The sequence below is a fragment of the Dicentrarchus labrax genome, unplaced genomic scaffold, assembly GCF_905237075.1.
Source record: "Dicentrarchus labrax unplaced genomic scaffold, dlabrax2021, whole genome shotgun sequence".
NCBI lineage: Eukaryota > Metazoa > Chordata > Actinopteri > Moronidae > Dicentrarchus > Dicentrarchus labrax.
The window spans coordinates 20,405,632-20,422,444 of record NW_026136712.1 but is presented as its reverse complement, the minus strand read 5'-3'; the positions used below and the strand labels follow the sequence as shown (position 1 = coordinate 20,422,444).

At 37.9% G+C, this 16,813-nt stretch overlaps 1 protein-coding gene across 2 annotated transcripts; it reads left to right on the top strand.

The window, feature by feature from the left end:
* The first annotated feature begins 891 nt into the window (after nt 1–891).
* Nucleotides 892–16,781, top strand: osbpl7 (oxysterol binding protein-like 7). 2 transcript variants are annotated; one of them, XM_051418260.1, is made up of 23 exons: nt 892–1,170; nt 4,502–4,694; nt 5,426–5,563; nt 5,680–5,733; nt 5,822–5,935; nt 6,030–6,182; nt 6,294–6,417; nt 7,094–7,212; nt 7,308–7,397; nt 7,623–7,646; nt 9,143–9,296; nt 9,444–9,550; nt 9,660–9,828; nt 10,572–10,718; nt 10,817–10,953; nt 11,583–11,720; nt 12,587–12,650; nt 12,787–12,865; nt 13,253–13,397; nt 13,504–13,654; nt 13,881–14,007; nt 14,490–14,612; nt 15,087–16,781. In XM_051418260.1, the coding sequence occupies exons 2-23, from the start codon at nt 4,572–4,574 to the stop codon at nt 15,196–15,198; spliced, it is 2,592 nt and encodes an 863-aa protein (XP_051274220.1). In that variant the 5' UTR covers nt 892–1,170; nt 4,502–4,571; the 3' UTR covers nt 15,199–16,781. The 2 variants fall into 2 exon arrangements, with proteins under 2 accessions (XP_051274220.1, XP_051274221.1); XM_051418261.1 differs by lacking the exon at nt 7,623–7,646 and having other exon boundaries at nt 893–1,170.
* The last annotated feature ends 32 nt before the right edge of the window (nt 16,782–16,813 follow it).

Here is a 16,813-nt window from a genome sequence, read left to right as displayed (position 1 = left end):
CTGAACTCAAGCTGTATTATAACAGTGGTCAAGTATCAGAGAGAAGAAAACACTGAATTGGTCAAAAAGAAGCCTATTAAGTCTTTTTGATTGGGTTAATTGTACAGTTTACCTGCTATACAATATAAAATATCCATTAAATATGTCAGTCAGGGGTCATCATTGATAAAAGGGGTCCCTGAAGGAGAATACCAGCTGGAGTGGCAGCATTGTTGTAAGGCATAAGTAGCATCATGAAAACCACTCCAGTCAAAATAAACACAAGTGGTCACAGATTCTGATACACTAATCTGCAGATTACAGCATGTTAATCTGGGTCAGTTAGTCTAATGGCCCGCCTTTCTAATGGGAGACTCAGGCACTCACTTCAACACCACACTCCTCTGCAGAAGAGGGAAGGTCCCAGAACACATTTAGATCCAGAAAACCAAAGTAAATGTGTGTTAAATCTCTATTTTGACAGATTAAAATAATTTAATCGCTTTGATTTTGATGTTTTATCACAAATTGCTGCAGAAAGCAGAGAAGGAAGGCTCAACCGCACCATAAAACTGTTGGTATAATGGTAAATAAAGGTCAGATTATAACCTGCAATGAATGTTGGACTAATAAGAACCCGTATCAACAAATATTTATGTTTTTGATAAAATTATCAACACACATAAACCCAAATTCCCCCTTAAAACACCATATTTAACCATATTTAATAACATCCTAGTACAGTAAAGCCCTATTTAACATCCTATTTTTGCTTTAAAACGAGTAAACTAGGTGTGTAGAGTGAGTTGAGGTTGGCTGGATTTACCCTCCACTACATCCCTGCTAGACACTCAGTGTAATTCCAGCTAATGCGGATAATGCCCAGGACACATTGCGCACGGCGCGCGCTGCCTCCGACGCGCAGCTCTCCTTGGATTTGAGCTCGAGTCAATCACCGGGAGAGAGGGCACGGCCGGTGAGATTATGTGATCAGAATTAGTGATTATCTTGTGGAAGTAACATGTAGTTTGACGTTTTTTTTTTCTTTCTTTAACTGTTTTCGATGGAAAAACGTTTTCTGCGTCGGAACGGTGATTTGCCGCAGTTTCTTAAACGCCAAATGAGACACTTGTTGGGTTTATCAGGCGCACAGGACTGCAACAGATGATGAGAGTCGGAGGTGAATTTCAGGTAAGACTTCTCTCCAGGTCTTTTTTAACGTTATCTTGCACCGAAAACACGGATATGTAAAAGTTTGGGTTAAGTTCTGACGCAAATTACCGAACCAAAACACCAGAATATTTGATATAATGTCGATATGATATGTGTTAAATTGTAATATCTGTAGTCAATGCATCGTGGCTCTTTGTTCATATTGATAAAATACCAAAAAACAGTCTTAAAACGTCCACTTCTCTGTGTGCCGGGACTTCTTAATGGGCTTTGGATAAGAGATTGTGCGGCCCTGAATAGTTCACATGGACCCTAAAGCACTCGTGGGACATCAAGTAAAGATACTCAGAAATATCAGAGTAGCTGCTTCCTGATTGTACTTGTCTGTCAAAACAAATGCAGTGTGTGTCTGTATGTGTGTGTGTGTGTGTGTGTGTGTGTGTGTGGGACAGACATCCTCACACACTTCCACAGCTGTTGGAAGACAATGTGCTTCTGTCCTGTTAGGTATAAATCATTTACATGTTCTCACCTCTGATTTTGGATCACAAGCACACTGAGTCATTTGATCTAAATAAAAAAATTGGTAATATCTGTACTGCACATGTGGAGAAATCTCACACTCATTCATAAATATCTGATCCTTTTGCTGATCTTTTATTTTGCTGCAGTTTTTATTCCAAAAAACGAGATTATAGCTGTCATAATCTCTGCATCCCAACCCCCCGATACATCCTTTACCTTGGCTGACTTGTTTGGTTGGCTCCCATTTCCATGTAAGGAGCTCATTGTGTCACCTATCCATCAGTTTGTGTATCTTTATCTCTCGTCTGGGAGGAAAAATGGCATTCTCAACGTTTTAATTCCTTATTACTTTTTGAAAATCTGATTTAAATTACTTTTTAATTACATTTCCTCAAAGTGCACAACCTCGACTGTATCTAACTACGACACCTATTCTGTAAACAATCGATCACAGTAAGTTACATGGACCTTTTTCCTTCTTTCTTCTTTTCTTTTTAACAATCTTAAATTATAGTCTTTACTCTTGTGGAAACAGTAACTTTAAGATCAAAACCGATTTGTTTTTAAACTTGTAGAATATTCTTTATTTTCTTCAGTGAGTAAGCAAGCTCAGAAACCTACAAATCCTTTCATCCTGTTTCCACCACATGCTTTCATCACTTAGATCAGTTACTGTTATCCTCTCCTGTCCTTATGTAACAGCAAGCCAGGCGGGTTCTGTCCAGATTTAGAGGGATATCAAGTTTGGATGTAACGCACCATTCACTGCGTATCCATTCAGACGGCCTATATTCTTCACATCTTCATAGGGACTCTATTAATCCCACACTGGGGGGAGATTCACTCGTTACAGCAGCTCCAGATAGAAATACACATTAAATAACAAAATAAAATAGAAAAATACAAGATATAATAATAAAAAACACCAAAAATACACTAAACACACGGAGACTCCTCAACGTAGTAACTTACCTATTGAGTGAATAAGGTTGGAAATTCCCAAATTAAACAGACTGCGATGCTGCAGATGCATGTGTGCAACGTTTTCTCCATGCAAACAAAACGTGGTCACTGTCTCAAACATGTTGTGCTTCAAGTCTTTATCGAGGTTTTGAACCTTTTGCCATCAAAGCACTGCACTGTAGTTATTCTGTCCTGTAATTGTACTGCAGAGTTTGTGTTTTTACGTCTGTAAAGCACTAAACTTGCTGTAAAAAGTGTTTATTTAAAGGAAATGAGGATTATTATTATTATTAATAATTATCATTGTTCAAAGTGCTTTGATGCCAATCCTACAAACATTTATCTGTTTTCCTCTGTTGTGATTGTGGTCAGCACTATGTTGTGTTACTGCTCTTGGCCTTGGGATTGTGTTTGTCCGTATCCGAGTGGCAAGTGGCTAAAAACATCCTCTGAAAAACCAATTAAGCATAGGTTGGTAATCCTCTGCCCGGCCTTCAGGCGGTTATGGCCATGGTGTTACATACAGTATCCAAGTTTGTCTGATTTGAAGCCTAAACTTCTAAATTAATCACTATTTTGGCAAAAAAAATCATGTTTTACATCGATCTTATTTACTTGATTGGAGCATGTTTTAGGGTGTTTGTGTCTTTTTTAACCGCTCCACCCATGTTTGTTCAAAAGATTAACAGATTATTCTGTGACACAGCAACCGCAAGAATGACTCCACATCTTCATAGACTGTTCCTGTTTTTAAATCAAGAATATTACAAAGGAAACATTTAGCAACTCAAATACATAATTTTTGGTCATATTCATGTAGAAATATAACATGTAAAATCTCAAATATTGCCACATCAATTGTCTGAATATTTTGTTTTGTTATTCAGTGAAGTGCTCAGTGTTGGTGACTTTAAGATCCAGAGTGATCTAGATGAGGATAGTGTATCCAGGCAGCATTTAAAACATCACAGGAACCGAGAGCTCAGCTCCCACCTCTGTTAGGTAACTGGATTACACAGAGTCCTAGCTCGTCTCCTGCTCCTGCTTTGAGCCTATTTAACACTTTCTCTTTGGTTTCTTGCTCGTGGAGCTGTCTCGCCCTCGTGGATCATTACACAGCTCTTCATAAAGGACAATATCAGACTCTAACATATTCCATGTAGGCCATGATGTTTAATTGATAAGCAGTAACTAAATAATAGATTCATTTTCAAAAGGTAATTATCAGGAAAAAATGCCATAATGTGAAGATTTTCTGTTTTATCACATCGTAAAATGAATATCATCAAGCTTCATTTAGTAGCTATTCTGGAGCTGTTGATTCATGTCACACGATCTTCATCAGCAGATGGAGTTTGACCAGCTGTCATGGACGTGTGTTTTGAACTGGGGTCAGTCAGAAGAAGGATTAATAGAAGTATTCACATCACATGTAGTCATTGAAGTAGCAATAAGCCACTAAGTGCAGAAGTATTAGCACCAAAATGGACTCAAAGTAAAAGTACACTTAATGCAGAAAGGCCCTGTCAGTGTTATTGGATCATTATTATTGATCCATTTAAGCAGGAGTTAACAGTTGTAGCTGGTCAAGGTGAAGATACTAAGTAAAAAGTACAATATTTTTCCTCTAAAAAATGGTGGAGTAGAGATATAAAGTGTCATAAAATGGAAATACTTACGTAAATGTACTTTTCACCACTGAAAAAACTATTTGAACTCATTAACTAATTTTTCTGATATTTTGTTTACTAAACAATAAACAAATAATAAAAAGAATCATTAATATTTAGATGTCAGGGGAATATTCTTTCACTGGCTAATCTACTCATCCTGACATTTCATGTGATCTTTTTTTTCGCAGATTGCAGCTGATCTCTCCGAACAACCAGCCAATTGCGAAAGGAAGGGGAGTCCGAGCCCCGCGCCCTGAAATGGATTCACACGGATCTTCACTCAACCGCAGCCAATCAGTGGCGAGCGGCCTGGAGAAGACGACGTGGAAGCCGTCCCACTCTCGGAGCAGCAGCACTCTGTCATCTCGCCAATCCAGACAGGTTTGAGGATTTGTGTCAGTTTAGATCTTTAAGGGCACTCCGAACCAGAAGAAGGCCCAGAATAACATCTGACTTGTGTTTAAGTTTCAGTTGTTTTTATTCTGAATTATAGTCGTTATTTAGCATGAATCCCCTGAAATGAGTGAGTCTGTCTATTTATGTGAAAGGCAGTAAATATGCTGTAATAAAATCAGTGTTATTGTGATGATGATGTTTAATTTTATCACTGTGTCATGCATACAACTATGTATGTATGTATGGTCTTACAGGACACTGCAAATTAATTTAAACCACACTCAAAATACAGCATTTACACAGTCAAACAGCACTTTTAAAGAGCCAAAAAGTAAATAATACCATTTCATGTATCAGATTTTTAGACAAAATTAACTGATTAATAATAAGAATCTCGTTATCAACAGTCCTAGGGAAGTCAAAGTAATTGACTGGTCCATCTTGCCTTCTTTTCTGAGCTTTTGAGACAAAGCTTGCTCTCTTAAACGCACCAAAATTAAACACTTTTTTGTGCACAAGAATATTTCAAGGTTTTGTCGAGCCGTTTCATGAAAAACTGACAATGTCAAATCATCATAATGTGTATAATAGAGAAGAAAATGAACTAGATGTATTTTCCTTTTTGCTACCCCCAAATTCAAATACACAATCCTAATTGTAAGACGTCAGTACAAAAAAGTAATTAAGTGTTTTTCCCCATTCCGTGCTGTCCATAGATTATCAAGGATTGGGAAGTGATCGACGACCTTCAGGTAGACATGCAGACAGGAGGTGAACATGATATGACCATCCCGGGTCTCTGTGAGGGATATCTTCTCAAGAGGAGGAAGTGGCCTCTTAAAGGTTGGCACAAGGTGAGAAATACATCCACTCTGTCATCCTGAATGTCAAGATGTTGACTTTAGGAATAAAATCAGCTTTATAAAAATAAATAAGTAAATAAAAAAATTGCGTTTGATCTCTTTTTCAGAGATACTTTGTCTTGGAAGCAGGAATCCTGCGTTACTCCAGAAATCAGCAAGATGTAAGTGAACATGACATTTTATAACAGGATATGTTCAACAACTAGATTTGAAAACACTTTGAACACATACTTTTTTTTCCCATCAAAGGTCTCCAGGGGAAGGGTACAGGGCTCCCTGGATGTTAGCCTTGCAGTGATGTCGATAAATAAGAAATCTAATCGGATCGACTTGGATGCAGGAGACATTCTCTATCATATGAAGGTAAATGATCAAATTCTGCTCCTATTTGTCAAACAAATAAGTGTTTGACAAATAGTGTGCCTTCAGATTAAAAATACTTTTTTGTCTCTCCAAGGCAAAGAGCCATGAAATCTTCTACATTTGGGTAACCAAGCTACAAGCGCACCGCTTGTACAAGAAGAATGAGGCAGCTACTCTTCACAGCGGCTTCCTCCAGACTTTGTCCTTTAGCACTGCAGCTGGACAAGCTCAGAGAAATGGAGATTTGGTGACTATCAAATAAAAAATGGAGTCAAACCTAAAATAACAATCCTCAGGGACTCATAGCGAGTCTTAGATTAACTCCTGTGTCCTCTTCTGATTGTATTCATGTTACCAGAGCTCTGCAGGCGTGGCGGATTCAGCTGGAGCATCAGGAGCGCTGCCTTCAGCTAACACCGCTGTGAACAGCAAAGTGTCTGCCTGGCTGCAGCAAAGTCACAACCCAGACATCTGTGTGCAAGGTATTTGTCAGAAACTCCCAAAGACACAACATTCACAAATTAACAAGGTCTGGATAATCTTAGAAAAATATCCTTAAAAGGGAACTATAAAGCTTTTTAATATTGCAAAATCTAATCAATTACCCCAAACAAAAGGGCAAGGAAGAAGAATTTGTGGAATAAATGCGATGATATTTCTGGTCCTGCTTATTTTGATTTTGTATGAGATGATTTTAAACTGAGCTTTACATGAGCCTGACATTGTTGTAGGAGTGTAATGATAAATTGGTGGCGTACTCTTTTGGAATTGTGTCTTGCATTTCTGTTTTTTATTGCTCTGAATAAATGGACACGCAAAGTATGTGACACATTAAAATCCTGTATTTTCAGTGCAGATATACTTTTTTTAATTAAGTTTTTCATTGGTTAATCTCAGGTTTTTGTCCACCAGAATAAAAGTGATTTCTTCTTACCATTTAATTATTGTTTTGTTTATTTAAAAGCTCCTGAAAGGAACAGCTAAGATTGATGATATCTAAATGTGTAAAAGTATCCACAAACAGTTTTTCTTAGCTGTGGAGTCCTTGCTAACCTTCCTTTTTTCATCATAAAAACTGATCATGACCACAGGAATCTTATCTGATCAATTGGTCACAGAAAATTAATAAAAGAATATACTTCTGATGTCTTCTTCCAGAGCTGAACCGTTGCCATTTGGACCTTTCTGAGCTAAACCGTTTAATCCAGAGCCTCCAGACGTTGGATGCGGGCCAGGCTTTCACTAACGGAGACTTAAAGCGCATCATCAGCATACAGGTTGACTTTCAGATCACTCCTTCTATTTTCAGGAGCTTCACATGAAAAGTAAAATTATTAATGATGAGATTTTGGTTTTAAATTTTTTGATGCAGAATCTTTCGCTCGAGAAGCCGAAGAAGTCGAGGTCAGGGAAGATGTGGGGTCACTCTCGCACACTTTCCAGAGTGGAGGCACTGGGAATGGTATGTAAATTACTCTTTGTATTTAGACCAAAAGACATGAATGACATTGTTTTACATTGATTCAGTCCTTTGATTTGTCATGTCAAGTTTATTTGAAATACTAAATGGTATTTTGATTGAAAGTCTTATTACTGGTCTTTTTTTTTTTTTTTAGAACATATTGGGTTTAAGTTTTTGACATCCCAAACCTCCTGTAACATTTTGGGACCTTTTTCTAATCCAAAGCCTATTCGTGGGATTACTAAATCGGTGAGTTGGCAATGGGTTGAACATGGGACAATTTGATTCATAAAAATGATTCAGTATTCTCCATTTAACATCCTGAAAATGAATTGTGACTGTATTAATAATGACATAAAAGATAATGCCCTTTTTCAGGTCAAAATGGTAAATGTGTTTTGTTGTAATTGATTTTTGTGTTTCATTCAACATCCACAACATATGTATATATCAGAGTATCTTGTTCTTCCCACATAATAGAACATAGCAATGACCTGATTTGGATTTATAGAGACATTTGAATTGTAAAGTCAATAAATAGATCAATCATGTAAACCTGCATTTAGTTTAGATGCTAGTAGTTTTCAACCCTGTTCTTTAGAAACCAAAGTACTTTTGGTTGTCTATCCTGCCAGCTAGTTTGAGTACTACAGCTCTAAATGTTTTCTTTCTTACAAAACAAACAGGACCTCATTTAAATGAGTTAACACAGTTGAGTAGCTGGTATGACAGATAACCTGCAGGGCTGTGGTTCCTCAGGTCCAGGTTTGAGCCACAAAGAGGAAGCCAACCTGATTATCTGAGTGTAAATAAATCCCTGATTAGTTGATTAATGATAAGACTTCTAACTATGTCCTACAGTACAGGTACAGAGTGACCTGTCATAGCAGGAAAAACACAGGTGTAACTAATAGCATTAATGATGGCTCTGTTCCATTTTGGTCAATTCAGTTTGATTGATTTCACCAGGATAAATATGGGCACAATACAACAATAAAACAAATAAAACTTTACTAGAGAGCCAATATACCTTGGTCCTTGCACATTTCAATGGTACAAATATATTAGTTACACCTGTGTTTGACAATAATTTCACATGAAATTGAAGAGAGACATCCATTCGTCCATCTGCATGCTTTCCTGTCAATACTGCGCTTTGTACTAAAGGAAGAGTTCTCCACTATTATGAATGTATAGTAAATATGACACTACTGCCAGCATCTGGTTAGCTTAGCATACTGACTGAAATCAGAGGGGAAACAGCTAGCCTGGCTCTGTGGAAAACGTAACAACCAGCACCTCTAAATCTCACTTAGTAACATGATGATGTTAGCAATTAGCTCAATGAACAAGTGTGCTTCATTATGGCCTCACCAAGCTGCAAACTTGACTGTTAACTTAGCTTAGCATAAAGACTGCTGGCTTTATAGCTTCATATTTACTGTACAGGCATGTTTACAATTTTCTCATCTAACTAACTGCAAGAAAGTGAATAGCTGTATTTCAAGTCCTTTAGGAGTCATAATCCTGTTTATATTCTCACACATGCTTCATATTAGATAGTATGCACACATAGTATTAAATATTAGTAGTATCAGTTTGGAGAGCTGAGGATTGAAACCTTCTTTGCTGAAGAACAGAATACAACTGTGACACTTTTACCCCATTACACCAAACATAACAGATAACACTGGAACAGTTAAATTAACCAATGAATCTTCTATCCTCCTCTGTTTACTTCATAGCTGTCTTCCAGTCACCTGAGCAACTCGTCTCACCTTGGTGCATCAGTCCCCTCCATCCCTGACTACGTCTACTCCCAGCTGTCCCCTCCTACTGTCACACTGTCGCCTGAGGGCAAGAAAATCCACCAGGACATCTGCGCCATGTCGCTACGAGGTCAGAAAAACAGATAACATGCATATATACACACAGACAGACATGGTTTCTGCAAGGTAGTATGGAGAGTAGTAACTTTAACAATAAAAGACATGAATATACGTCCAAATTTCCACAAAAACGTCTCTGTCTTTTATTCCTCTTCAGTGCTTGCTTCCCTGAAGTCAGTGCATGAAACTCTGTCCCAGGAGAGGCAGAAGCTGCAGGAAGTCTGGGAAACTAACAACATCCACGACTCTAATACATTAGCTGAGGTAAGATTCATACGGCACCTGTGATCTGGATTCCCCGGCACATACTCCCTTCAGGTTTTTGATGGCTGGTTTTCTTTGCACCTCCTTCTATCTCTTCCTTCGGCGTTAGCCTGCAGTGGGGAGGCATTCATCCCACGGGCCTCCTTCAGTAGCAGATTCGGCTGCGGAGTATTTTGACGCCAGCGATGACGTCCTTTGTGGTAGTTCCTCTGAGGTGTCTGATGAATCAGGACTTAGTGACGGAAGCACCCCCAACTCTGAGCCAGAGGAAGGACATGGTGGGTTACATGTGCATGAAGTTTCAGCTACTCTGACTGCTACTGTGGTTTTTTTTTCTCACAACTTTATAACTTTTAAAGAAACTCTTTTTATGTGTGCATTGAGACCGTTCTGAGTATGTTGAAGCATTTTTAGCCACAGACACTAGCGACAGTTTGTCTGTCAGTCCACCACTTTTTAAAATATTATTGGATGGATTGCCATGAAATTTGGTTTAGACATTGTATGAATGGTAATAACTTTGTTGACCCCTTAATATTTCCTCTAGCGCCATCATCAGGTCAGCACTTTAGTCTGTCCAATACTTATATCTTTATGATTTATAACTAATCGCCTGCAGTATTAATGCTTTTTTTAAAATGCTAATTAGCAAATGTTAGCATGCTAACCCCCTAAACTAAGATGGTGAACATGGTAAACATTATATCTGCTAAACAAACCCTTTCTTAGCATTTTTACATGATACATTTATTTGTACGGCACATTTGAACAACCCAGTTAATTCAAAGTGTGTTTACAAAAAACATAAAACGCATCAAGACCAAATATAAAAGGAACATAAAAAATTATAATAAAAGAAAAGAGGAGTAAATGTTACAGTGCAGTGACAATAACATTTATCAAAAGTTGGTCAAAGTACGGCACAAACCTTTTGTTATTGATAATTAATACAACTAGCATGAGAATTCTGTCTTTATTACTTAATTCTGATCAATATTATTTCCTTTCACCAACATTACAGCCTCAGCCACCCGGAAGTACCGTGCCAGCATTTCCAAGTCTCCTAACAGTGTCGTTGCCAAGAGCACTGGCCGGCGAACTACCCTGCCCGCTACCTGTCCCGACAACAGCCATGTGGGCCTCATGGCTATCCTCTACAACAACATAGGCAAGGACATTTTGATAAGTCACACCCCTCTGCAGTTACACGTAAATCATTTTTGTCACTTTTGTCACTTTTCTGAGGCTCGTGCTGTTTCTCCTCAGGTAAAGACTTGGCTCGAGTGTCCATGCCTGCTGCTCTCAATGAGCCTGTTAACCTGCTGCAGAGGCTGTGTGAAGAGCTGGAGTACAGTGAGCTGCTGGATACTGCCAGCAATACACCGGACCCCTACCAGAGGATGGTAAGACTATTCAAACATATGTTATGTAAGACAGCTGGTAGTAGTATTGAGTGGGATTTGTTGTAGAAACCCTGATTAATCTGTGTATACGACTGCTTAGATGTTGATAATATTCCCTAAAAATATACATATCCTACATAATAATAGTGAAAGAATGAAGTCAGAGACAGTTATTTTTACCTGGTAATTATAACATCTCTTTTCCACTAGAACTGCAATAAATAGTCAATTCATCGATTCATTGATTTTCTATATATAATATAATTGTTTAGTCCAAAATTCTTTGATTTCAGCTTCTCATAATATTTTCTTTGGTTTGTAGGCAAAACAAGACATTTAAGGACGTCACCTTTTACTGATATAATGAAAACTATTAATAGTTGCAGCCCTCTTACCCACCCTCATACCTCTGAATTAAATTAGAACAACAAACTTGGTAGACAATAAGATTATAAAGGATAAGCACAGGCACCAAGTGCATCAGTAAATGAAGGGAAATGTTGGACCTGGGTAGGACTAACTGAGCAATAAGATCTTAAAAGGAAGCACTGCTGGCATAGAAGAATAAATAATAAACTGCTATAATCCCTTAAACATTAAATAAAATATATTGCACATATCATTTACAGGTTTACATTGCTGCCTTTGCAATCTCTGGTTACTCGACTGCGATGTTCAGAAACCGCTACAAGCCCTTTAACCCGGTGCTGGGGGAGACCTACGAGTGTATCAGAGAGGACCGGGGCTTCCGCCTCATCAGCGAGCAGGTATCTCAAGAAGGAAACTTTTATTACACGATATCTTATTCAGGAATATCTTGTTTGTCTAACACCCATGAAAGCCTTTAAGAGCTCTGACTGGCAACTCCAGGGGAACCAAAAAAACATTTTAAAACTGGGAAAATACCATTGGGAATTACAATTTAGTCCCCATAATCCCCTCTTGGTAAATTAACATAAATCACCTTTTGGTGTAATCGAGCGTCTCAGCCGCACGGAGCTGCATGAGTCAACACTGGGTGATTTATTGCTTTAATAAAATCATTAACTAATTATGTTGTCATTTAGTTTTAATGTCACTTATTTTGATGGTCTGTGATCGGCAATTAAGTGGAAAGTAATTAAATGTCAGTCCTCATCAAAGCCATTAATTTCTTGAACAGTAGCTTTACAATGTAATTCATAAGAAACTGATATTTAAGTGACCTGTTATAAAGTTTTACTGGAGATTGTAATGTAGCTTAGCTCTAGATACATATTCATGAGTATACTACTACAATATTTATAACATCATGATTCAGTGGCTCCTATTAATATAATTGATTATAAATCATTGTATGTGAGCAAAATCCCCTTTCCCAGGACAGGTAATATTATACAGGTATGAACAAAAACACTAATAATGGCTGTGTAGCATTAAAGTCTTCCAGTGCTTGTTGTATTACGCTGAAAAAAGATATATAGTCCTTAAAAAATGCTTACAAACAAGCTTACAGTTGGATAAAGTTGCTCTGCTAAACTTAAAGGGAACTTTAAAGGGGAAGTATTTACAAGCACTACTGCAAATGTAAAAAAAAAAGTGTATTCTTCTAAGTGGATTCTTAAACTTAGCCCTCTTCTTTATACTTTACCAGGTCTGCCACCATCCTCCCATCTCTGCCTGCCACGCAGAATCAGAGAACTACTCCTTTTGGCAAGGTGAGACCAAATGTTTGTGTTTGTTAGTGCTGTTAATCACATGTATTTTCTCCAACTTTGCTTTGGGGATGCATTTGAAAAGCTGCCACTGTATATAATAATATTCTCAACAACACTTGTTTTTATCCCTGATCAGACCAGCGATGGAAAAATAAATTCTGGGGGAAGTCACTGGAGATTCTGCCAACAGGGATGGTTAATGTCACTCTTCCAAGGTAAACACCAGGCTGTGTGTGTTTGCAAATGTACTGCGATGCCTCTGTTAGGTGAGGCATGATACTAGCCGTTAAATGGAAGAAAAGATCAGACTTTATGTAAAACAATTATGGTTCTTTCTAAGGTGCAGTTATATTGCATGCACCTTAACCATCACTTCTGGATGCCCAACTAATGAGTATTTTAATTGTTGATTTTTCTGTTGAATACTTTTTTGGCTAATTTATAAATCTTTTTAATAAAAAAAATGGGAAAAAAGCCCTAAAAACCCCAAATATATTCAGATTAAAAGATATGAAAGAGAGAAAACATTCACATTTGAGAAATTCAAATCAGTGAGAGGAATTTTTGCTTGTTAAATTGCCGGATTTGCGTGTTTTGTCCAGGTATGGAGACCACTATGAGTGGAACAAAGTAGTGACCTGCATCCACAACGTCCTCAGTCAGCAGCGCTATCTGGAGCATTATGGAGAGGTCACCATCCGCAACCTCAAAAGCAACGTCTGCACCTGCAAGATCACCTTCGTCAAGGTGAATAAAAACCTTGTGCTGATGTTTTGTGTCAAGTTGAATTGTCTGTATTTGGTTCCACAGCACATCTCACGGTTTAGACTGACGTGTTTGTACTTTGTTGTAGTCTCGTTACTGGGGTTCAGAAACAAACAAGAATGAGGTGCAGGGCACGGTGCTGGACCAAAGTGGGAGTATCATACACCGGTTCGGAGGTCTGTGGCATGAAGGCATCTTCTGTGACACTCTGCCCACTCCGAAATGTGTCTGGAAGCCAAGTGAGTCCATAATGATCGCTAACAAGATGTAGGACAGTTTGTCCTTGAGGTGTTTCATGTGTTGATGTAATTAGCCTGATTGCTGAGATTCTACTTTAGAGGTTGAGGAGTTTAAATGGAAGTGAAGTGAAATGATACCTCTTGCCAAATCCTAATGCTAATCAGCATAAATCCAAACGTCACGTTTGTGCAGCAGCTCACCTGAGAGTCTTATGTCACCCCACAGATCCCCAGCCAAAGGATCACCTGGTGTACTATGGCTTCTCCACCTTCGCCATGGAGCTGAATGAACTCACCCCGGACCTGAAGCCTCTCCTGCCTCCTTCAGACAGCCGCCTGCGCCCAGACCAAAGGTGAGCGGAGCTGGAGATGTTGGTGTAGGGAAAACTTCTTAATGTATTTGAACAGTTTTCTGATGTTTTAATGCTTAGATATAACATCTGCTAGCTTAGCACAGCGAGACAGCGGAAAGTGGGACAGAATCTGGAATATAAATGGTAGGGAAGGTTTGACTAATCAACACTGTAAACTACTTGCGTACAAGAACAGCAGTAGAGGTAATATTTTGCTAGTTTAGTATTTCTGCTAATTGCTGCTCTCAGTTGCAGGGGTAACGTGTCCCAAGGTACATCAAATTTTCTTAGACATTGTTGAGCGTCTAGAAGACAAAAATACTGGATTTTCTCTGGTGAAAAAAGGAAAATAATGTGTTTTAATGATCACTGTAAAATGGGACCAGGATTAATAGGTAGTGTATTAACGTACATGTACTTTACTAAGTTATAAAAGTCGATTTAGTGTGAAGTTATTCTTGAAATTGTTCCTCTTTTCATAGGTTGCTGGAGGATGGAAAGGTGGAAGAATCAGACATGAAGAAAGATGAAATAGAGGAATTTCAGAGGGAGCGGAGAAAAGAGCTGAGCAAAAAGGGTGAAGAGCACATTCCACGTTTTTTCAAGTAAGTTTTATTCATCTTATTAAACCTGCTAATAGAAACAAACCATCATGTATCATCTGTTTAATGCCTCACAAGAAATGAATAAATCATCTTGATTGATTCATGAATGATTGACAATAGAGACCATAAAAATTTAGGATTATTTTGGTTATTAATTAATCTGGTGATTATTTTCTCAATAAATAATTACAAAAATGGAAAATTGCTCATCACAATATCCTGGAACACAAGGTGATGTCTTGTTTTGTCCAATCAACAGTCCAAAACCCCAACAATATTGAATTTACTATAATGTAAGACCAAGAAAAGCAGCAAATTCTCACAATTGCGAACACTGGATTCATGGTGATATAGCTGAAAACAACCATTTAGAAAACAAAAAAATGTTCTCAGGTTTTCCTTCCGTGCTCATGTGCAAATACAAGAATCAAAGCAATATTAAAGTGTGTAAATGATTACTATTTTCTTCTTCAGGAAAGCCAAAGACGCCTGTGGACGGGACGTGTGGTTGACAAACGAGACGTACTGGAAGCTCAGAGAGAATCCAGGTTTTGCTAAAACTGAAAACCTGATTCTGTGGAGCTGAGACGACGGCCAGACAAAAACACATGAGAGAGAGATATGAGCGGTGGATAATTGGACAGCATATATGAACCGCTCTGAGGATCGTGCAGAGTGGAGATAGTGCTGCTGATCTCATCTTGTACCTTCTGCACGCCCATGACTGGCTCATGGGAACCAGACACCAGTCGAGTTACACAGCATCCACTAACAGGTCTCCTCGAGATCATTTTTCGAATGGATTTTAATGTTTTTTTTTTTTTTTTAGATTACATCAATCGTATATGTTTATATTTTTGAGAGTTTCACAGATTTCTGCCGACTAAACTGAACTTGTGACGCACACTCGGCAGACTTTGAAATGAAAACTCTTGTTAAAGTTTATTTAAAATCAGGTCAGTAGAAGACCTACAATGTTAGGGTGTTAAATGTAAACATTTGATGAAATCATGTCCTCCTCTCAACCAGTTTACTGTGTTTGTATGATGAGTACAATTGTTAGAGATGTATCAATGCTACAGTCAGGGCTGGATCACCAACTGGGCAAACCTGCAGGCCCCAGACCCACCAGTTAGTTTGTGGTAATTTGATTTATTGCAAATTTGTTTGTGGGAATACGCACCATTAAAGCACAATAAAGATAAGAACCTTAAAGCGGCTATAATCACATTTTTATTATAAGAATGGTATCAAATACCTACAGAGTATTATAGCCTGAATCTTCTGTTCCCCTCGGCTTTACGGAGCTTCATAGTGAATTCCAGCTCTTTGTTTAAACTGTCCGGCCCACCACTTTATTGTTTCACTATTGCTGCTCTAACCGTGTTGTTTATGATTAGCTGGTGAACATAGTGGAGCATTTAGCAGGTAGAGACCAAAACCAGAGCTAAAAGACGGTGAATATTGGATTATTGGCCAGAAAAATTACTTCAGATTAATTAAAAACAGCATTTTTATGCTATTATCTGTCAGTTTTTAGATAAAAACATTAATATTTAGTGGCCAAAATAAAAGAATAAATATATTTTTTACAGATTGAAGGTAGGTGCCGCATTAATACCTGTCTTGTCTACCTATTGTATGTTGTAAAGGAGCCCTGTGTCAAACTGTGCATGGTGCATATGCCTACATAAATTTGTGTTTGACCAAATGTTTGTTCAATCAAACTATTACAAACTATTACAAAGCATCTAGCTGCCTGTCTATAGGTGCACCTGTACTGACGTAATGCCTATGAACTATGAACAACATCTGTGGCTTTCATATTAATAAGAACTGAGTATGATGCTGAACATGATCATCAATCACCTACTTAAAGGAGTTTTACTGATAAAGTTTAAGACAGTATCTGTCTAAATACTTTGGTCATTGCTAACATAGATCATATGATGGTGCAAACGTCATTTTATTGTTTTTTATTTTATCTTTTTGAACGTGTTATCTATTGTTTAAAAAAATAATTACCAATATTCAGTATATATACATATTTAAAAGAGGAGAGAGGATGTTATACTGTATTTTTATGTCATTAATAGTCAAAAATATTATCCAGCTGGTTGGAAACATGTACATACTGTATTTATACAGTACATTAAACTGTCAACATCACTACTGTGTTTTTATTTCTCACTGGTATCATT